This window comes from Gekko japonicus, unplaced genomic scaffold (genome assembly GCF_001447785.1).
Source record: "Gekko japonicus isolate JY-2015 unplaced genomic scaffold, Gekko_japonicus_V1.1 scaffold5638, whole genome shotgun sequence".
NCBI classification, from domain to species: domain Eukaryota; kingdom Metazoa; phylum Chordata; class Lepidosauria; order Squamata; family Gekkonidae; genus Gekko; species Gekko japonicus.
In genome coordinates, this window is record NW_015164379.1 from 26832 (window position 1) to 46495 (window position 19664).

General features: G+C 50.0%; 1 protein-coding gene across 1 annotated transcript in view; it reads left to right on the forward strand.

Moving 5' to 3' along the window:
- LOC107108456 (WASH complex subunit FAM21-like) overlaps window positions 1–19598 on the forward strand; it is a gene marked incomplete at its 3' end in the record, with an annotated part of 46423 nt that extends 26825 nt beyond the window's left edge. Inside the window, exons 11-18 of the mRNA XM_015408893.1 lie at window positions 1788–1860; window positions 3880–3936; window positions 4974–5129; window positions 8423–8553; window positions 11719–11811; window positions 14696–14794; window positions 17819–17908; window positions 19453–19598. Coding sequence (XP_015264379.1) covers window positions 1788–1860; window positions 3880–3936; window positions 4974–5129; window positions 8423–8553; window positions 11719–11811; window positions 14696–14794; window positions 17819–17908; window positions 19453–19598 — 845 coding nt within the window. The remainder of the gene's footprint in view (window positions 1–1787; window positions 1861–3879; window positions 3937–4973; window positions 5130–8422; window positions 8554–11718; window positions 11812–14695; window positions 14795–17818; window positions 17909–19452) is intronic.
- Window positions 19599–19664: the final 66 nt, after the last annotated feature.

Here is a 19664-nt window from a genome sequence, read left to right on the forward strand (position 1 = left end):
GGTGCTCATCTCCGTTTCAAAGCCGAAGAGCCAGCGCTGTCCGAAGACGTTTCCGTGGTCACGTGGCCGGCATGACTAAACACCGAGGTGCACGGAACGCTGTTCCCTTCCCACCGAAGCGGTCCCTGTTTATCTACTTGCAATTTCTTGCTTTCGAACTGCTAGGTTGGCAGGAGCTGGAACTAGAGACAGGAGCTCACCCCGTCATGCGGCACACTCGGATCTCGATCTGTCCCACCCAAGGCTCTTACCTGGCCTGCGAGCAACTGGTGAGAGACCAGTCCAAATGTGGACTGGAAGGGCCTAGATGAGGGTATTATGCCCCCCGCTGAGGTCCCTCCCTTCCCCAAACGCGGGCCCTCCTTAGGGCCTTCCCCCAGATCTCCAGGGATTGCCCAGCCTGGAGTTGGCAACTGTAAGGGGTGAGAGGAGGGCTGGTTTGGCCCTGAGCTCTGCACAGCCTGTTGCCCTTGGGGCCTGCCTTGCCGCCCTTGGCCAAGGCACCCGGCCGGCTGGGATGCGCTGCCTGCCACTGCCACCTCCTCTAGCCAGAGCGCGCCGGGCTCCTGCCTGGGCTGCCGGGAAGACAGCAGGCCGTTCCTGCGAGGCAGGCGGGATCTCTTTGGCCCCACCCACCCCGTCCAGCCGAGCGGCTCCCCACTTTCAGGCAGCGCTTGAAGACTGCTGGGGGGGGTGCTGGGGAGGGTCGTCGTTGCCCTTCTGGTTCAGGCTTGTCGCGGAATTTGGGACTTTGACAGAGGCAGGCGTGGGATTGTGTGGCTGCCTCACCCCCCCCCCCACCTCCCCTAAGCCTGTTGACCAGAACAATTTCTTTAAGGCAAGGCTCTGTTGGGTCCCCCTGGTTGGTGCCACTTGGCCACTCGTCTTTGGCTGCCGCACCCGTGGCCGTGGAACGCTGCCCTTCATGCTCCAGCTCACCAAAAGCTTCTAAAACGTGTTCGTCTTCAAAGAGTCACAAGAGCCTCTGGTTGCTGCACCTCGACTGTCAGGCGGGAGCTCCCCGTGCTGTGCAAAACGTCTTGCGCCTATCGAGCAAAGGATGGTTAGTCAGGAGGGGAGTGGGTCACGGCCAGTGGTAAACATCTCCGGTACGTGGCATTAAATCTCATGGCACACGGAGCCCGGCCTGACAGAATGCTGTTTATTTCCGATCCGGCCCTCGTAACAAATAAGTTCGACACCTCTGCTTTATGGGGTCGTTGTTAGGATAAGGCAGAGATTATCCTGTGCTTGAGACCATTGGTCATGTGAGCTAAATAAACTGATTGATTGGATAAGGCAGAGGAGGGGAGAGCGATGTGGGCAGCCTCTTTCGGTTCCCATTGGAGTAGAAAGCAGACAGCCTACAATCCCCATAATGCATAGCGAGGGTTGTAGCCAATCAGTTCCCAGAGATTGTGTGAGGAGATGTCTCTGTTGCCTTAGCTGCGCACGAGGTGGGTCGTAGCCAAATGAGCCGCCGTCCGAACAGTGTTCTCCTTGAGGCCGAATTAAGATTTGGAAAAGTCATTTCTCAGCACGTATCATGAAGCTCACTTACGAAAAGCGGCTGTTATTACGGTTTTCAGATGTGATCTTCCCCCCAGTATGTTTCAAATTGTTAACTGCCTTGGTGGCCCTTGGTGAGAGCAGGGAGGCAGGATTTTGTGAATAAATGCGTTCATTAACCGCATGCTGGTTTTGACCCTTCTCAGCCCTTGGGCGTGGCAGCAGGCGCACCGTTAACGTCTCTCGCCCACAACAGTCTCTTTTCTGTCCCCCGCCAGAGCGACCTCTTCGCCGAATTGCCGAAAGGGGTGGATGCGGCAGAGAAAGAGGAACGCGTCCCAATAAATGACGGTGAGAAAGTTGACTGCCTCTGGACATGGAGGTTCCCATCAGTCACCATGGCTAGTAGGCACTGATAGACCTCTCCTCCACAAATCTTAGTCCCCTTTTAAAGCTGTTTATTCCTGTGGCCACCACGACATCCTCTAGCAGCCAATCCCACATTTTCATCCCTCTCAGTGTAAAGTAGTATTTCCTTTTTTCCATCCTGAACCTACTGCCCATCAGCTTCATTGGAAGCTTCCCAGTAGAATCGGCCTGCCTGTGTTTAAGCCTTTAGCAGGTTAAACTGCTTTTCGTCACATAAGACAATTTTAGGCTCCGATCACACACAGAAGTTGCAGCGGGATACTCACGGATGCCGGGCTGGTTTTACGGGCGTGATCAAGCGGGCACTTCTGGCAAGCGTCGCGCACCCGTAGCCAGCCTGTCCCGTCCAGCCGAAGATCCGGAGTTAAAAGGTACCTGTGGAACTCCACTATCAAAAACTTCCGATGGGCCACAGACAGACCTCCTCCGTCTGATCGCTCCAGCGCGCTCTTCTTGCTGCGTTGAAGCGCGCCGGAAACAACCCCGGTCTGCTGCCACAGCATCAGATCAGGTAGTGGCAGATTAAATTGCGGCGGCACAAATAGCCACACCTCCTCCCCACATTACCTGTCCCATGTGACCGGGGCCTTAGTAGGTCTTTTGTTTCATCCGATTTACAAAGCCATTTCCCCCTCCTTTTCATTTGGGGTGGGTCCGTGCCTCATTGGCCAAACATTTATTTGTTTATTTTATACATTCAATTGATCTGCGTTGGTTGCAGAAAATCCCAGGTTCAGTACCCCGGCCACAGCTCCTGTAAAAGGATCGGCTTGTGGGTGATGTGACCTTGGGGAGAGGATACGATACTGACCTTGATAGACCAGCAGTTGGACACTGTATAGCTCTGTGCAGATAACCCTGTGTACAGTTCTGGTCACCACAACTCAAAAAGGCTATTATAGCACTGGAAGAAGTGCAGAAAAGGGCAACTAGAATGATAAAAGGGCTGAAACTCTTTCACTTTCCCTATGAAGAAAGGTTAAAGCGCTTGGGGCTCTTTAGCTTGGAGAAACGACGGATGAGGGGTGACATGATCGAGGTTTATAAGACTATGCATGGGATAGAGCAGGTAGAGAAAGAGGTACTTTTCTCCCTTTCTCACAAGAACTCGTGGGCACTCCATGAAATTGCTGAGCAGTCATGTTAGAGCAGATAAAAGGAAGTCCTTCTTCACCCAAAGAGTGATTCACACATGGAGTTATGCCAATAAAGGTCATTGGAATTGGATTAACACATGGAATTCACAGCCACAGGAGGTGACGGTGGCTACAGGCATTGACGGCTTCAAGAGGGAATTAGATAAGCATATGGAGCAGAGGTCCGTCAGTGGCTATTAGCCACAAGGTATAGATAGGAACTCTCGGGCTGGGGCGAGGGATGCTCTGTATTCTTGGTGCTTGGGGGGGGGGAATGGGCAACAGTGGGAGGGCTTCTAGTGTCCTGGCCCCACTGCTGGACCTCCTGATGGCGCCTGGCATTTTTGGCCACTGTGTGACAGAGTGTTGGACTGGATGGGCCATTGGCCTGATCCAACGTAGGCTTCTCTTATGTTCTTATGGCCCGCCCGTGCGTTGACTCAATGAGCTGGGGAGAGACAGCGGCCATGAACCCCTTCCCCCCGACTTGATCATCCAGTCACCTGCACAGTCTTTCATTTTAACATTATAGTACAAAATACATTCTGGTTGATAGCTGATTGAACTGTAGCCCACTGGCAAAGCATCTGCTCGGCATGCAGAAGGTCCCAGGTTCAATCCCCGACGTCTCCAGTTGAAAGGACCAGGCAGGAGGGGATGTGAAAGACCTCAGCCTGCGTCCCTGGAGAGCTGCTGCCAGTGTGAGTGGGCAATACTGACTGATAGATCAGGGATCTGATTCAGTTCGTGTGAAATAAACATTCTGCGTGCTCCATTGGCTTTTAATTTACCTTATGCTTTTTAGAACCGTTGTCAAAAGCTGTGAGGAAAGTTCCCGCCGGTGCAGTCTTTCTCCTTCCAGGTATGCTTAACCTAGTGGGCCTCATCTAGGGCGAAATTCTCCTCCTTAGGAGACACAATTGGCATAAAATAGGGGTTTTTAAGCTATTTGCTGCCTCCTGCAGCAGGTTTTGTAGCCCGGTCTGGACAGGGGTACGCCGTTTTTGTGACGGGCGTTGCCTCCTTGTTCCTCTCCGTGCACGGAGAGTTTGTCCTGGAACAGGCGTCTGCGTCACGATTGAACCTCTCCGATAAGCGTCCATTTTTAAAAACTCAAAACAGGGCTTGGGTTCTAAACTGCAGTTAACGTGCACCGTGATTTGGCACGATCTTTTCGTGTAGGGTTTTGTTGCTCTGTCAATATGTGGACCCCCAAGCTCACTTTATTAAATGGCAGACTGCGGGATTTATCCGTTAGACCCGTAGCTGAGTTATTGTCCAGCAATTTGAGGCTGTCTCTGGCCTGAAGTTACCTTCATCCTTTCCTAAATCATAAACGTACAGATAAAGGTTTCCCTGGCTCAAAAGCTAAACGACCCCTGGAAGAGCTGGATTTAACTCCAGTACAACGTTCGAGACCAAGGAGAATTTCTGGGCACAGACTTTTGAGACTCAAAGCAACTCGGGTCTTGAACTTACGTTCTTACATATTGAGCTACCGTCGCCCTTAAGATTGTACATGGAGACAGATAAATGGCAAAACCACCTCTGAATGTCCCTTGCCTTGAAAACCCGTGAGAAGGCGCCATGAGTCGGTTGTGACTTGACAACACTTAATCGTTTATTAATTACAGCCCTCCTTAGAAGGTGGCCCTGTTTAAGAACTATTCAGCCCCTTGATAAGGAGATTGGGGGTCAAGTACATGACTCTAAGGGATGGGGGGGAAATGGGTAAGCAACAGTCTTCAGGCAGCTATCCTGGGATTCACCAAGGCAAGGTAATGGGTCATTCTGGGCTTGCTGATCAGTACTGATCACGAAACCCAGAACTTATTGTCCGCTGTAGGAGCGCCAGTGCAAAGTGCAAAGTTGGGAGTCTACGTTCCTCTTTCTTTGCAGGTGGGACCGATGTCTTTAGCCCCTCCTCACTTCTCACAGAGAAAGAAGAGAAGAAGGCGGCGGAACCAGCCGCAGGGAAAACTCCCAAACAACAACCTGGTGTCAGCCTGTTCGATGACGATGACTTCCAGGTCAGAAGGAGTGACCCTGTTTCAAGTAAGCGGCTCCGGTCAAGTTTCCTTCATTCTTTGCCCTCCCCTTCTTTCGGAGAAGTCTCCTTTTCTGGTCCTGTGTGGGTCCACCTAGCTTGGTGCCGGAGCACTGGGGGAAAGCGGCAGTAACCGTGTCCCCCCAGTCACCCCTTTTGCAGTTAGATAGTTGCTTTTTGCCAGCTTGGTGCCAGAGCACTGGGGGAAAGCGGCCGTAACCGTAGCCCCCAGTCACCCCTTTTGCAGTTAGATAGTTGCTTTCTGGAACAGCTTTGTTGGGTCCAGGGGCACCTCTAAGACCAACCAAAAAGTTTTATTCTGGGCATTTTATGTGCATGCTGGTCTTCAAGGTGCCGCTGGACTCAAACTTTTATCTGCAGCTACAAACTAACATGGCTACCCTCCTGAAGAAATGTAGAAAGGTTTTCTCGGCCTGGAGGTGAAGGGGGGGGGGGGGGAGGGGAGTCTTCTGCTGCATTTCATTTCTGTTAAAAGGGCCACACGTTATGCGTTAGCAAATCTGGATATATGACCGGGTACGCTTGACTAGGAGCTACCCTATATTTATTTTTTTATATTTATACTTTCGATTTATTGATCGCTCTTTCCCACACACCTGCGGACTCAGAGCGATTTACAGTTACTCTTTGACAATTGGACTAACAATATTCGTGGGGGATAGGGAAGACAACATACAGCATTTTTTTTAAATTACACACAGATTGCAGCTAGCCGGGGCTTCATCTGCGGGCTGGATCAGTCGTATTCCGACGGCATGCATTCTTGTTGGCTGGCTGATGACGTCAGGGCTTCTTGATGTCATGCTGCCACACTGCCACCGCCTGGCCGACTCGCTCCACTGCAGGGAAGCCAAAACAGCTCTTTCATCTTTCGATCTGCCGCACCTCAGAAGTCACACTCGGCAGCTAACACCTTCCCGAAGGGAGCGGTGTGCCCACCCTCTTACTGGTGGTCCCCAATTTATCTACTTGCCGAAGCTTTCGAATCGCTGGGTAGACGATGAGCTAGGACAAGGCTTGGTTGCTCACACCAGCATGGGGCTAGAACTGCCAAAGCTTGGCAGTTCAGATGTTATAGTTAAGCAGGGGAAAAAATCCCCTGCACCACCGCACCCTCCATCTTAACTTTTCAGAAGGGCCGTAAGTTTTCCTAAATGCATCTGTCTCGTTTACAACCTTGCAAAGGAAATATTTCTTTACACAGAGAGCGATTAAAACGTGGAATTCGCTGCCCGAAGAAGTCGTGATGGCCACAGGAATAGAGAGCTTTAAATGGGGATTAGATAGATTCACGGAGTGGTCTATCCATGGCTCCTAGCCATAGTGACTAAAGGAAACGTCCACGTTCAGAGGCACTGAGCCTCTAAATCCCAGAGCCAGGAGGCAGCACCAAGGGAAGGCCTCGGCCTCTATGCCCTGTTGTTGGCTCTCCGGAGGAACTGGCCGGCCACTCTGTGATAACCAGAATAGAAACTGTGAAAGGTAGACGCTAGAGATGACAGTATGTCTGTTTTGCAGAATAAAAACGAAATACTTGTATGTAACAGTACATACATAAAGCCTCTTGCTCAGGGTCAAAGAGGAGAACGCAAAAGTGGGCTTGAAGCTCAACATCAAAAAAACTGAGATCATGGCATCCGGCCCCATCACTCCTTGGCAAATAGAAGGGGAAGTCGTGGAAGTAGTGACAGACTTCACGTTCCTGGGATCCCAGATCACCGCAGACTGTGACAGCAGCCATGAAATTAAAAGACGCCTGCTCCTTGGGAGGAAAGCGATGGCGAACCTAAACAGCATGATAAAAAGTAACGACATCACCCTGCCAACAAAAGTCCGCATGGTCAAAGCAATGGTATTCCCGGTAGTCATGTATGGCTGCGAGAGTTGGACTATAAAGTAGGCCAAGCGCCGAAAAATAGATTCTTTTGAACTATGGTGCTGGGGAAGACTCTTGAGAGTCCCTTGGACTGCAAGAAGAACAAATCAGTCAATCCTAAAAGAAATCAACCCTGACTGTTCCCTGGAAGGCCCAGATAATGAAACTGAAGCTCAAATACTTTGGCCACCCAATGAGAAGGGAGCACTCACTGGAGAAGACCCTGATGCTGGGAAAGATTGAAGGTCAAAGAAGATGGGGACGGCAAAGGATGAGATGGTTAGACAGTGTCATCGATGCAACAAACATGAAATTGAGCCAACTTCAGAGGACGGCGGAAGACAGGAGGGCCTGGCGTGATCTGGTCCATGGGGTCACGAAGAGTCGGACTCGACTGTGCGACTGAACAACAACAACAGTACACAATATAGTACAATGCTCAAGACACAAATTGACGACAGGTTTACAATAAATTCAAATAGTACTCTACAATGAAGTATTCATCAAGTTCTACAATGAAATGCTCAACGAAGAATCGCAATATAAGCTTAGTGAGGTCACAGAGTTGCTGGTTTGAACACTGTGACTGGTTGCCCATTTTTGTAAATCTCATGGGATTATATTGGACTCTTTGAAAATTGATTGAGGATTACAAAATTGATTCCTGGGATAAATGAATGAAAACTTTAGCAGTATACGTGTACTTGCGAGGAAGTTGATTGAAACAAAGCTCATATCCAGAATCTTCGTTGAGGATTTCACTGTAGAACTTGATTAGTACTTCATTGTTGAATACTATTTGAATTTACTGTAAACCTGTCCTCAGCTTGTGTATTGAGCAGTGTACTATATTGTGTACTACTAGATGCAAGTATATCGTTTTTATTCTACAAAATAGACGCAGGGCTCTACTGGTAGCAGGAGCTCCTTTGCATATTAGGCCACACACCCCTAGTGTAGCCAATCCTCCAAGAGCTTACAGTAGCCCCAGTAAGAAGAGCTTTGTAAGCTCTTGGAGGATTGGTTACACTAGGGTGTGTGGCCTAATATGCAAAGGAGCTCCTACTACCAGTAGAGCCCTGATAGACGTATCGTCATCTCTAGCATCTACCTTTCACAGTTCCTGTTCTGGTTGTCATTATTTACTGTGAGGTTTCCTTCCCTTTCTTTTTTGGCCACTGTGTGAGACAGGATGCTGGACTAGATGGACCGCTGGTCTGATCCAGCAGGGCTCTTCTTACGTTCTTACATTTTTAGGGGTAGAAACATAATACACGAAGCATAAAAGCAAGGTCTGAAGACCTCCCCTGATTGTACTTCTCCCTCTTGCACCCCCCCGCCCCGGTCTTGCGTGGCTGCTGCCTTGGTCCTCAAGCGAACCTCTGTGCCTTTCCCCTGAAACAGCCAAATCTGCCGCTGACCTCTTTGGTGACGTCGAAGAAGACCTGTTCAAGGCAAAGCCGGACGCTGGCAGGGCGGTAAAGGATGTCCCTCAAGAAGTCGAAGGAAGTAAAGGAACCGTGGCAAGAGACAAGGTATTGCCCTGAGCCCCCCTGCTTCGATGAAGCTGGGTTTTGCCTTAGCGTTCCCGTTTGCCCTAGTGTGCAAGGGTGTACCCCAAGATCTTTCAGCAAACATATATCAGTGTGTTGCAGAGAAGTGACTCCTTACCCATAATGCCTGTAATGAAGTGAGCTCTTTTTTCTTTTTTTTTGCTTTCGATTTATTGATCGCTCTTTCCCACATACCTGCGGGCTCAGAGCGATTTACAGTTACTCTTGAGACAGTTGGACTAACAATATTTGTGGGGATAGGGAAGACAAACATGCAGCATTAATTACACACACATTGCAGCTAGCCGGGCTTCATCTGCGGGCTGGGTCAGTCGTGTTCCTACGGCATCTCGTCGGCTGGCTGATGAGGTCAGGGCTTGATGTTGTGCAGCCACACACTGCCACCGCCTGGCCGACTCGCTCCACTGCAGGGAAGCCGACACAGCTCTTTCCTCTTTCGATCTCGCCGCGCCTTCAGAAGTTGCACTCGGCAGCTACGCCTTCCCAGAGGGAGGGGAGTGCTCACCCCCTTACGGGTGGTCCCCGATTTATCTACTCGCCGAAGCTTTCGAATCGCTGGGTAGGCGATGAGCTAGGACGAGGCTTGGTTGCTCACACCAAGCGAACCTCTGTGCAAACATATATCATATATCAAAGCATGGCAGTTCAGATGTTATTGTTAGGCAGGGAAAAATCCCCCGCGCCACCGCTCCGACTCCCAAAAGCTTATGCTGGAATGTAGCAGGAACTCCTTTGCATATTATGCAACACACCCCTAATGTAGCCAATCCTCCAAGAGCGTACAGAGCTCTTCTCACAGGGGTTACTGTAAGCTCTTGGAGGATTGGCTACATTAGGGGTGTGTCAGCTAATATGCAAAGGAGCTCCTGCTACAAAAAGAACCCTGCAAGTCAGGTTACTCCTCGATCCCTGTTTTCCTTCTCATTCGGGTGGGCACAAAGAGGCAAAGCGTCTTGTTCTTCAACTTCAGTACCTCTGCCAGTTGATGCTGAGAGGGTGGGAGGCGGTGGCTGTTAGGCTGGGCTGCCAAATACTGGAGGAAAGTCAGGAAGCTTTGGCAATGCGCGGGGTGCCTTGGGGGGGGGGTCTCTGCTGTCTGGAGCAGCCGATGGTGAGTGGGACAGATTTGGAAGGCCTGGCCTCATGGTCCACAGTGTTGTGAAGTTCAACGTTCATGTCTAATGAGCTCCTGCACCTCTTTTTCTATGAAATGACCCCTGATCACACTAATTGAGGCCCAAATAGAACACCAGCAGATCTCCAGATGACCAACATTGGTTCCCCCGGAGAGAATGGCCGCTTTCTATATTTATTTTATTACTGTCACCAATGTTCCCTCTAAGCTGCGGAGTCTTGTGAGCAAAAATTCTACTTTGTGAGCCACTGGCATTAAAGCTGTGAGCGAGCGATTTGGCTGCTGCAAAAATTAGTTCGCTCCTGAGCCGTCCTTCCTGAGCGGAGACAAAAATGCTCACACCGACTCAGCTTAGAGGGAACACTGACTGTCACTAGAACATTTATACCCTGCCTTTCCTTGTGCTTCAAGGCAATCTGTGCCGCCCTGGGCTGCCTGCCCTCCCCACACCCTGTACCCCCCCACAGGCTCCACCCACAAATCTCCAGGAATTTTCCAACCCAGAGATGGCAACCCTATGTGGGGAAACAGGATATTTTGTTAGGTGAACCACTGATCTGATCCAGCAGGGTGCATGCACACGGAAGCTTATACCTAGAATAAAACATGGTTGATCTTAAAGATGACACCATTAGACTGCAGCTTTGCTCTGTTGCTTCAGGCCAACACGGCTACTCATCGGAATCTAAGAACATAAGAACCTAAGAGACGCCCATGTTGGATCAGGCCAGTGGCCCATCCAGTCCAACACTCTGTGTCACACAGTGGCCAGAAATACCAGGTGCCCTCAGGAGGTCCACCAGTGGGGCCAGGACATTAGAAGCCCTCCCACTGTTGACCCCCCCAAGCACCAAGATGACAGAGCATCACTTGCCCCAGAGTCCCTATCTATACCTTGTGGCTAATAGCCACTGATGGACCTCTGCTCCATATGCTTATCTAATTCCCTTTTGAAGCCGTCCATGCTTGTAGCCGCCACCACTTCCTGTGGCAGTGAATTCCAAGTGTTAATCACTCTTTGGGTGAAGAAGTACTTCCTTTTATCCGTTCTAACCCGACCGCTCAGCAATTTCATGGAGTGCCCACGGGTTCTTGTATTGTGAGAAAGGGAGAAAAGTACCTCTTTCTCTACCTGCTCTTTCCCATGCATAATCTTATAAACCTCGATCATGTCACCCCTCAGTCGTCTTTTCTCCAAGCTAAAGAGCCCTAAGCGCTTTAACCTTTCCTCATAGGGAAAGTGTTCCAACCCTTTTATCATTCGAGTTGCCCTTTTCTGCACTTTTTCCAAAGCTATAATATCCTTTTTAAGGTGTGGTGACCAGAATTGCACACAGTATTCCAAATGAGGTCTCACCATTGATTTATATAGGGGCATTATGATATTGGCTGATCTGTTTACAATACCCTTCCTAATAATCCCCAGCATAGCATTGGCCTTCTTTATTGCAGTCACACACTGTCTCGACATTTTCAGTGAGTTATCTACTACAACTCCAAGATCTCTCTCTTGATCAGTCTCTGCCAGTTCAGACCCCATCAACGTGTATATTTAGGATTTTTGGCTCCAATGTGCATCACCTTGCACTTGGCCACATTGAACCCCATTTGCCATGTTGACGCCCACTCGCCCACCCTTTGGAGTGCCTCACAATCCTCACTGGTTTTCACCACCCTGAACAACTTCGTATCATCCGCAAATTTAGCCACTTCACTGCTTACTCCCAACTCCAAATCATTAATGAACAAGTTAAAAAGCAGTGGACCAAGTTCTGATCCCTGCGGTTCCCCACTCTCTTTACCCCTCACATTACAGTCTCCTATTAGAAGCAGAACCCACGAGTCATGGGTAGAATTAGTCTTGGCCTTTCACTACCTCCTTTGTTTGGCAAAAAGGGCTTTGCAGAGGACAGCAGTAACTCCACAGGAGCCTGCTCCGCATGTCTTGCCTTAGCAGTGGGCCTCTAACTTCTCTTACGCTTGCCTTTCAGAGTCAGCCACCTTCTGCTCAGAGCTTTAAGCCGTCGACGCCGACTGTTCCCAAAGACCACAAAAGCCTGTTCTCCGATGAGGAAGATTCTGAAGTGAGTTTTTAACTGGATCAGTTATCTCTGCCAGATCGCCTTCGCTTACCAACTTCTGTATACAGTTTAATTGCTCAGTTTCTTAGCCAGCCGCTATGTCTTGAGTCTGTGCCTGAATGTTTTAAAGTCCTAAAAGAGTCTTTTGGTTATTGAAAGTCAGCTTTTTATTATGGCGGGAACCCGAGTGGCCTTTGACTGCCCGTTAACTGATTATCTAACACAGCAGTCCCCCGTCCTTTTTGAGCCCGTGGGCCCTCTTGGAATTAATTAATTAATTAATTAAATTTTTATCCTGCCCTCCCGACCAAGGCCGGCTCAGGGCGGCTTACAAACAAGTAAAATTCACATAAAACATCGTAGTAAAATCACATACATTAATAAATACAATGTTAATATTAAAATTCAAACAAAATAAAGTGCTAGCAGTGTGGCAGGCCCAGCCACTAAATGGCTGCCTTAGGGGGTGAAGCCAGCCGCAAAATGGCTGCCTTAGGGAGTGAAGCCAGCTGTAAAATGGCTGCCAAAGGGGGTGAAGTAGGCTTGCCAACCCCCGCCCCAGAGGCCTGTTCCCCGCCGGCGGCGGATCGGACCCCGGGGGGAACCCCACCCCGACGTGCGCGTCACCCGGAAGTGATGTGACGACGCCGGGCATGCTGGGGGTGGGACCACGGTCATCCGAGGGAAAATACTATGGTTTTCCCTTGGATGGTTGTGGCCCCGCCCCCAGCGTGCCTGGCATCGTCACGTCACGTCCGGGTGACGTGCGTGCAGCGCGCGCGCTCCAGCCACCCTCCAGCCGCCAGCGGGGAGTTCTCCGCTCCGGCGAAATTTTGACTTGGCAACCCTAGGGTGAAGCCAGCTGCAAAACGGCTGCCTAAGGGAGTGAAGCCAGCCACAAAACGGCTGCCTAAGGGGGTGAAGGCTTCCACAAAATGGTTTTCTTAGGGGCTGAAGCCAGCCACAAAATGGCTGCCACAGGTTACCTCCAATCACACAGTGAAAATCCTTGTGGTGTGATGGCAGCTGCCACCAAAGCAACGTTTTTTAAAAAAAATCTGCACAGCCAATCAAATCTTCAATGGCCAATTAGAAGTTTTGCTGGGCAAAAGCCCCCCCTGGCCCCACCCATTTTCTATGAAGACTTGACAACACCCGAGAAAGGTGCTGGTAGTTGCCATGGCACCCGTGGCCCCCACGTTGGGGACCCCTGCTTTGTTGCATGTTGTCTTCTTATTTGTAAATGACTATATGCCCCGGGGGGGACATGCTGAACTGCAAAGGTGAGAGAAATGCTTTAAATAAATCAGATAGTTCTGGTTGGAGGGTTGAGAGGATTTTTAATTAATTAAGCTGTGGTTATAACTTGTTCGATCTTGCTCATGTTGTTAGTACCTTCGTATTATCCACATTGAGGGAAATTAAAGACTCTTATCCAGGGGGCAAACCATTAAAAATTGGTTTTAATTCCTGATCTGGTTTAGCAGTGTGTTTTATCCCTCCAGTTCAGTCCGTATGAGTAACTTATGAGTAAGTTATGAGTAACTTGTTATATCTTGCTCATGTTGTTAGTACCTTCGTATTATCCACATTGAGGGAAATTAAAGACTTTTATCTGGGAGGCAAACCATTAAAAATTGGTTTTAATTCCTGTTCTGGTTTAGCAGTGTGTTTTATCCCTCCAGTTCAGTCCGTATGAGTAACGTATGAGTAAGTTATGAGTAACTTGTTATATCTTGCTCATGTTGTTAGTACCTTCATATTATCCACATTGAGGGAAATTAAAGACTCTTATCCAGGAGGCAAACCATTAAAAATTGGTTTTAATTCCTGTTCTGGTTTAGCATCGTGCTTTATCCCTCCAGTCCAGTCCGCCGTTCTGGGTGAGACTCCAGGCAGATTGTGGAGTTATAAAGCAACGCGGTCCAGTAGCAGAAGAGGTCTAATGTGTGATGCAGTCAGACTAGTAGTCTGACAGCACAGACGCACACAGCAGCGATGGAGGGTGGGAATGGGAACCCTTTTGATCCCCCGGTGTGTTTCGGGAAGGGTAGGAGGTCTGAGGAAGAAACTCAAGAGCCAGCGTGATGTAGTGGTTCGAGGGCTGGACTAAGATCTGCGAGACCCAAGTTCGAATCTACACCCTGCCACGTAAGCTTGCCCATTTACCTTGGGCCGGTCACACAGTCTCGGTCTAAGCGACCTCTCAGGGAACCATCCTGAGAGTTAAGCTTAGGCTGAGACTGCGTGACTACTGCGTATGGGGAGATGAGTCTTGGAAGCTTGGGGGGTCCCACTGGGGAGGAAGGTAGGGCTTAAATGGAGTAAAGGAGTAAACCCTTGTCAATTCCCCCCCCCAAGCCTCCAGCGAAACGTCTTCGGACAGCGCTGGCTCTTCGGCTTGGAAACGGAGATGAGCACCACAACCCTAGAGTCGGACTCGACTGGCTTTCAAGCAAGGGAAACCTTTACCTGAATAAAGGGAGCTGCGGTGGCTCAAGTGGTTAAGACGCTGAACTGCAGGCTGTGGAAGGTCGGTAGTTCAGCAGTTCGAGACCCGAGTGTGCCGCATGACGGAGTGAGCTCCCGTCTCTAGTTCCAGCTCCTGCCAACCTAGCAGTTCGAAAGCAAGAAATTGCAAGTAGATCAATAGGTACCTCTTCGGTGGGAAGGTAACAGCATTCTGTGCGCCTTGGTGTTTAGTCATGCCGGCCACATGACCGCGGTAACATCTTCGGACAGCGCTGGCTCTTCGGCTTTGAAACGGAGATGAGCACCGCAACCCTAGAGCCGGATTCGACTGGCTTTCGAGCAAGGGAACCTTTACCTTTTAAATAAAGGGAAACGCTCCTTGGAAATTAGTAACCGATTTCTTTGCATGCCGCAGGACCTGTTTTCTGCCAGCCAGTCTTCCAAAAGCTCGGGCTTACCCAGCAAAGGTACCACCAAAGCACCGCTTTCTCTGTTTGAGGACGAAGACGAAGAGGTGAGGGATGCCGGAAAGCAGCCAGCGCTAGATTCTGAGTCCAGCAGCACCTTTTTTGGGGGTGTATACCGTAAGAGGGCGGGTTTCCCTTCCACGTAAGGGGATGCCTCGGTCCTGAGCGTTTGTGTGCCCCCTGGAAGAGTTGCAGAGGAAAGTGGTTTGTGGCTGCGCCATTCCCCCTTCCCCTTTGCTGAGAGCTTCTTTGGGGCCCCCGCTGACTCGCCGGGCCAGAATGGCGGGAGAGCTTTGCTTCACTTGGACGGACTCAGTGCCAGGTCTGCTACCTGGCCTCCTCACCGCCACGAGACTTTTCGTCAGAGAGAATTGCTCCAGGGGTTAAAACCTCGGGCAGCGTTACCGGAACCGAGTCAGCAAGGAGAGGAGGGGGCATTTATTTATTTATTTATTTTTAAATTTATACCCCGCCCTCCCCGAAGGCTCAGGGCGGCTCACAAGGGGCACGAATGCCCAAGTTAAAACATTAAAACAGTGCAGAATAATATAAAATACAATAGATACAGTTCCACTAAAATTTACTTAACGGTGCTCCAAAATTATTTAACTATAAAAGTTCCAGATGGGATTCTAAAATTATTAGCAACCAAGCCACAGTTATAACAATAAATATGGCAGCAACAATATACGTCCATACAGCGCTGACCTCTGCCAGGCACGTCTCGCACCCCCAATAGTTCCCGCTCTGAAGATGGTCAATTGGCGGGACTAATGAGGGGGGCGTAGATAGAAAGATGGTGACGATGGTGACATAATGATGATGGCGTAATGATGGTGGCGGCGGCATGACTCAATGGTAGAGCCGCTGCTTGCCATGCAGGCGGTCCCAGGTTCAATACCGGGCATCTCCGGTGAGAAGGTGTAAGACCTCTGCCTGAGACCTTGGAGAGCCACTACCAGTCTGAGGGCGCCATCGCATGCAGAATGAGCCCCGCCATAGGCGCGAGGGCCAGGTGGATTTTAAGGGTGCGATCAGACGGAAACATCTGGGAGGCGTCCCGCACCTGTCGGCAACCCGTTTTGGTCCGCCACAGAAGCGGAGTAAAAAGTAGAAAGTTAGTAGTAGTAGTAGTAGTTTTTACTACTACTTTTTACTAGTAGTTTTTACTACTACTAACTACTACTAGTAGTAGTTTTTACTACTTTTTTACACAACACAAAAGTAAAAAAGTTACTTACATAAGTTAAGTAACTTTTTTTTTACTTTTGTGTTGTGTAAAGTACTGAAAAAAGTACAGGATTCCCTTCATCCCTGGACTGGCCTGAGGGCATAATCCTGTACAGACACTAGGGGAAGTCCGGTAGCAAACGGGTTTGCTATGGGCCAGGAATGGGCTTTTTCCTGTGTGATCGCGCCAGCGCACTCCCATGGCATCGGGATGGTCTGATCGGGCCATCCCGACTCCATGCTGTTGTTTTTCCCCCTGTTTCAATATGCACATCATCACACACTGTGTAGGGAGCACTCAGTGCGGAGATGCGAATCATCGATCCCCCGTTGAAGCGCACCAGAAACATGCGGCAAAAAACCCCAACCCCAGTTCACCTGCGGTTGCGTCTGATCACACAGTGGCGGGCTGCCCCCGCAGCTCCCAGGGACTGTATGATCATGCCACTGCAGGTCAAATTCCAACGGAGCAAATAGCCTCGCTTCCCTCCCATGTTATCTTGCGCGTGCGACCGCAACCCGAGTAGACTATATTGACCTTGACGGACGAAGGGTCTGATTGAGTACAAGGCAGCTTTGTGTCTTCAAATGAACCCCGTCAAAAGCCTTCTGAAATATATTTGTTTCTAACGGACGTCAGAAGGCCGATGATGACAAATCCCCCCCCCTTCAAGGCAGGAAAGTCTAGAGTCTGCGGACAAGCATGCCTCAAGCATGGTCCCCCTTGACTGTCTGCTAGCCATACTTGTGCCAGGGTAGGTTTCCGCAGCTGGTCGGAGGACTCTAGGAAGTCGACGTGGTCGAGGGTGGTCCTCCAGGTACTTCTGACCCAGCTCCCGAGGTCAAGAACAAGCTTGTTGAGTTGGACCTGGAGGCAAGCCGGGTGCCAGTGCTTTCGATATAAAGCCGGTTGAATGTGCTTGTTCCAGGGGGTCCCTCATCTGTCCCCAAGCTGCTGCCTTTTGGAGTTTGTGGTCCTTTTTTAAAGGGAACCCCATATAGAGCAGAACAAAGTTTGAGTCCGGTGGCACCTTTAAGACAAACAAAAGTTTAATTCAGGGTATAAGCTTCTTTGGCCACCCAATGAGAAGGGAGCACTCACTGGAGAAGACCCTGATGCTGGGAAAGATTGAAGGTCAAAGAAGACGGGGATGGCACAGGATGAGATGGTTAGACAGTGTCATAGATGGAACGAACATGAAATTGAGCCAACTTCAGAGGACGGCGGAAGACCGGAAGGCCTGGCGTGATCTGGTCCATGGGGTTGCGAAGAGTCGGACTCAACTGTGCGACTGAACAACAACATAAGCTTCTGTGTGCAAGTCCTGTATCTGAAGAAGTGTGCTTGCACACAAAAGCTTATACAGTTTGATGGCCGTGGTCTTAAAGGTACCATTGCCCTCAAACTGAGTTCATCCTCCTCCTATGGTTGCCTTATGTGTCGTTCAATTTGGGTGTGTGTTTGTGCGTGTGTGTGTGGGGGGGGTGACAAGGAAGCTAGTATATGTAATTGCTTTGTCAGTGATATGGGGCAGAAGATTTCCCAAAAGATTCTTCTATACGGTATTTTTCATTGGAAAATTTCCCACCCCGTGTATAGTCTCTGTCTAGTTGTCAGAGCTGTTGTGATGCCAGTCATCATGTTAGGGCGGGCCAAACACAGGGTACGAAGCACGGACATACCTGGGTGCTTGTACATGGCCCAGGCTCGTACATGGTGTGCTTTTGCCTCCTTTTTTTGATGCTCTTTAATTTGGAAAATATTCCAATGCCCGTTTCCCCACAAAACCCACATTGCCGAGTGTCATGGCAAAATGAATTCTTCTCTCCGTGCCTTTCAGGAACTCTTTGGGTCTTTGCCCGTGAAGGCGCAAGCGTCCAAACCGCCTCCGGAGAAAGCGTCCCGCCTGCTCTTCAGCAGCGATGAAGAGGTACAAAGTCCGAAAGTGACAAATGGATGAATGGCTGGCTTTGCTGTTCTCAGCTAGCTGAAGCAGGTGTCATTTCAGGCCTGGTTTTTTGCTCTCTCCGCTTAAAGTCGTTTGGTGTTGGAGCCGGCGTGTGCCAGACACACGTTTCAGTTTGCTGTGCTTCAGAGATGCTGAGATGGTGTGGTGGTTAAGTGCGCGGACTCTAATATGGGAGAACCGGGTTTGATTCCCCACTCCTCCACTTGTACCTGCTGGATGACCTTGGGCAAGCCGTAGTTCTCTCAGAGCTGTTCTCTCAAGGACAGTTCTCTCAGAGCTCTCTCAGCCCCACCTGCCTCACAGGGTGTCTGTTGTGGGGAGGGGAAGGGGATGGAGCTTGTAAGCCGTTCTGAGACACCGTCGGGTAGTGAAGGGCGGGGTATAAATCCAATCTCTTCTTCTCTCAGAAATCTTTCTCCTGAGGTGCCGGGGAATGCAGTGGTCATGTCTGGGTTAGCAACACTGCTTTGCTATGGACAGAGGTCACTGTGTAGGACAGGGTGGTGGTGGTGGTGGGGGGCTACCTAGCTTCCCATATCTGCCCTGCTGACGGTTGAGCTTGCCCAAGGAGTCTTGGGTGCATTTTTATGGCCATTGCTTCATCCTTTGCCCTTTCTTAGTTCTGAGGCCTTTGATGGGAGATGGGTAACCTTTCTGTGAAAGAAGCAGCCAAATGCCCTGCTCAAGGGATACCATTCTTTTCTTCTTGTTTTCTCATCATGCATGTGCCACAGGGAGACTCCACATTCAGAGACACTAAGCCTCTGAATCCCAGAGCCAGGAGGTAACATCAGGAGAATGTCTCGGCCCTGTTGCTGACAATCCAGAGGAACTTGTGGGCCACTGTGTGAGACAGGATGGTAGACTAGATAAACTTTTGGTCTGATCCAGCAGAGCTTTTTTGGTGGTCTTCTGAAGACCTCGGCCTCTATGCCTTCTTGTTGGTCCTCCAGCAGAACTGGCTGGCCACTGTGTGAGACAGGATGCTGGACTAGATGGACCACTGGGCTGATCCAGCAGAACTCTTTAGATGTTCTTCTGAAGACCTCAGCCTCTATGCCTTCTTGTTGGTTCTCCAGAGGAACTGGCTGGCCACTGTGTGAGACAGGATGGTGGACTAGATGGACCATTGGTCTGATCCAGCAGAACTCTTTAGATGTTCTTCTGAAGACCTCAGCCTCTATGCCTTCTTGTTGGTTCTCCAGAGGAACTGGCTGGCCACTCTGTGAGACAGGATGGTGGACTAGATGGAGCCATTGGTCTGACCCAGCGGGACTCTTCTGATGTTCTTACGCTTCCCTCTCTGACAGTGTGGCAAGAAGCCGTTCAGCCTTGGATCAGACCGGCTTCTTTCCTTTTCCTGCCTCTTCCTAGGGAGGGAATCCTAGGAGTCTTGCAATGAATATATGCATATAGGGCTACCACGCCCCTTGCCTTGTGAATCTGAGGAAAGTGATACGCAGTCTGAAAGGCAATAATGGCAGGACTTATTTCTTTGTTTTCAGGACCACTGGAATCCTGCGGCCACCGTCAAATCTGCTTCCGAAGGCAGCCAAAGAAAGGAAGCGACGAAGGCTGCTGTTGCCGTCAACAAGAAGAGCCTGTTTGTGGAAGAGGAAGAGGAAGATTTGTTTGCCATCACCCAAGACAGGTGACACATTTGGGATCCGAAGTCTCCTGGGGTGGCTGGGTCTGCAGGGGTCATTTCGTAGAAAAA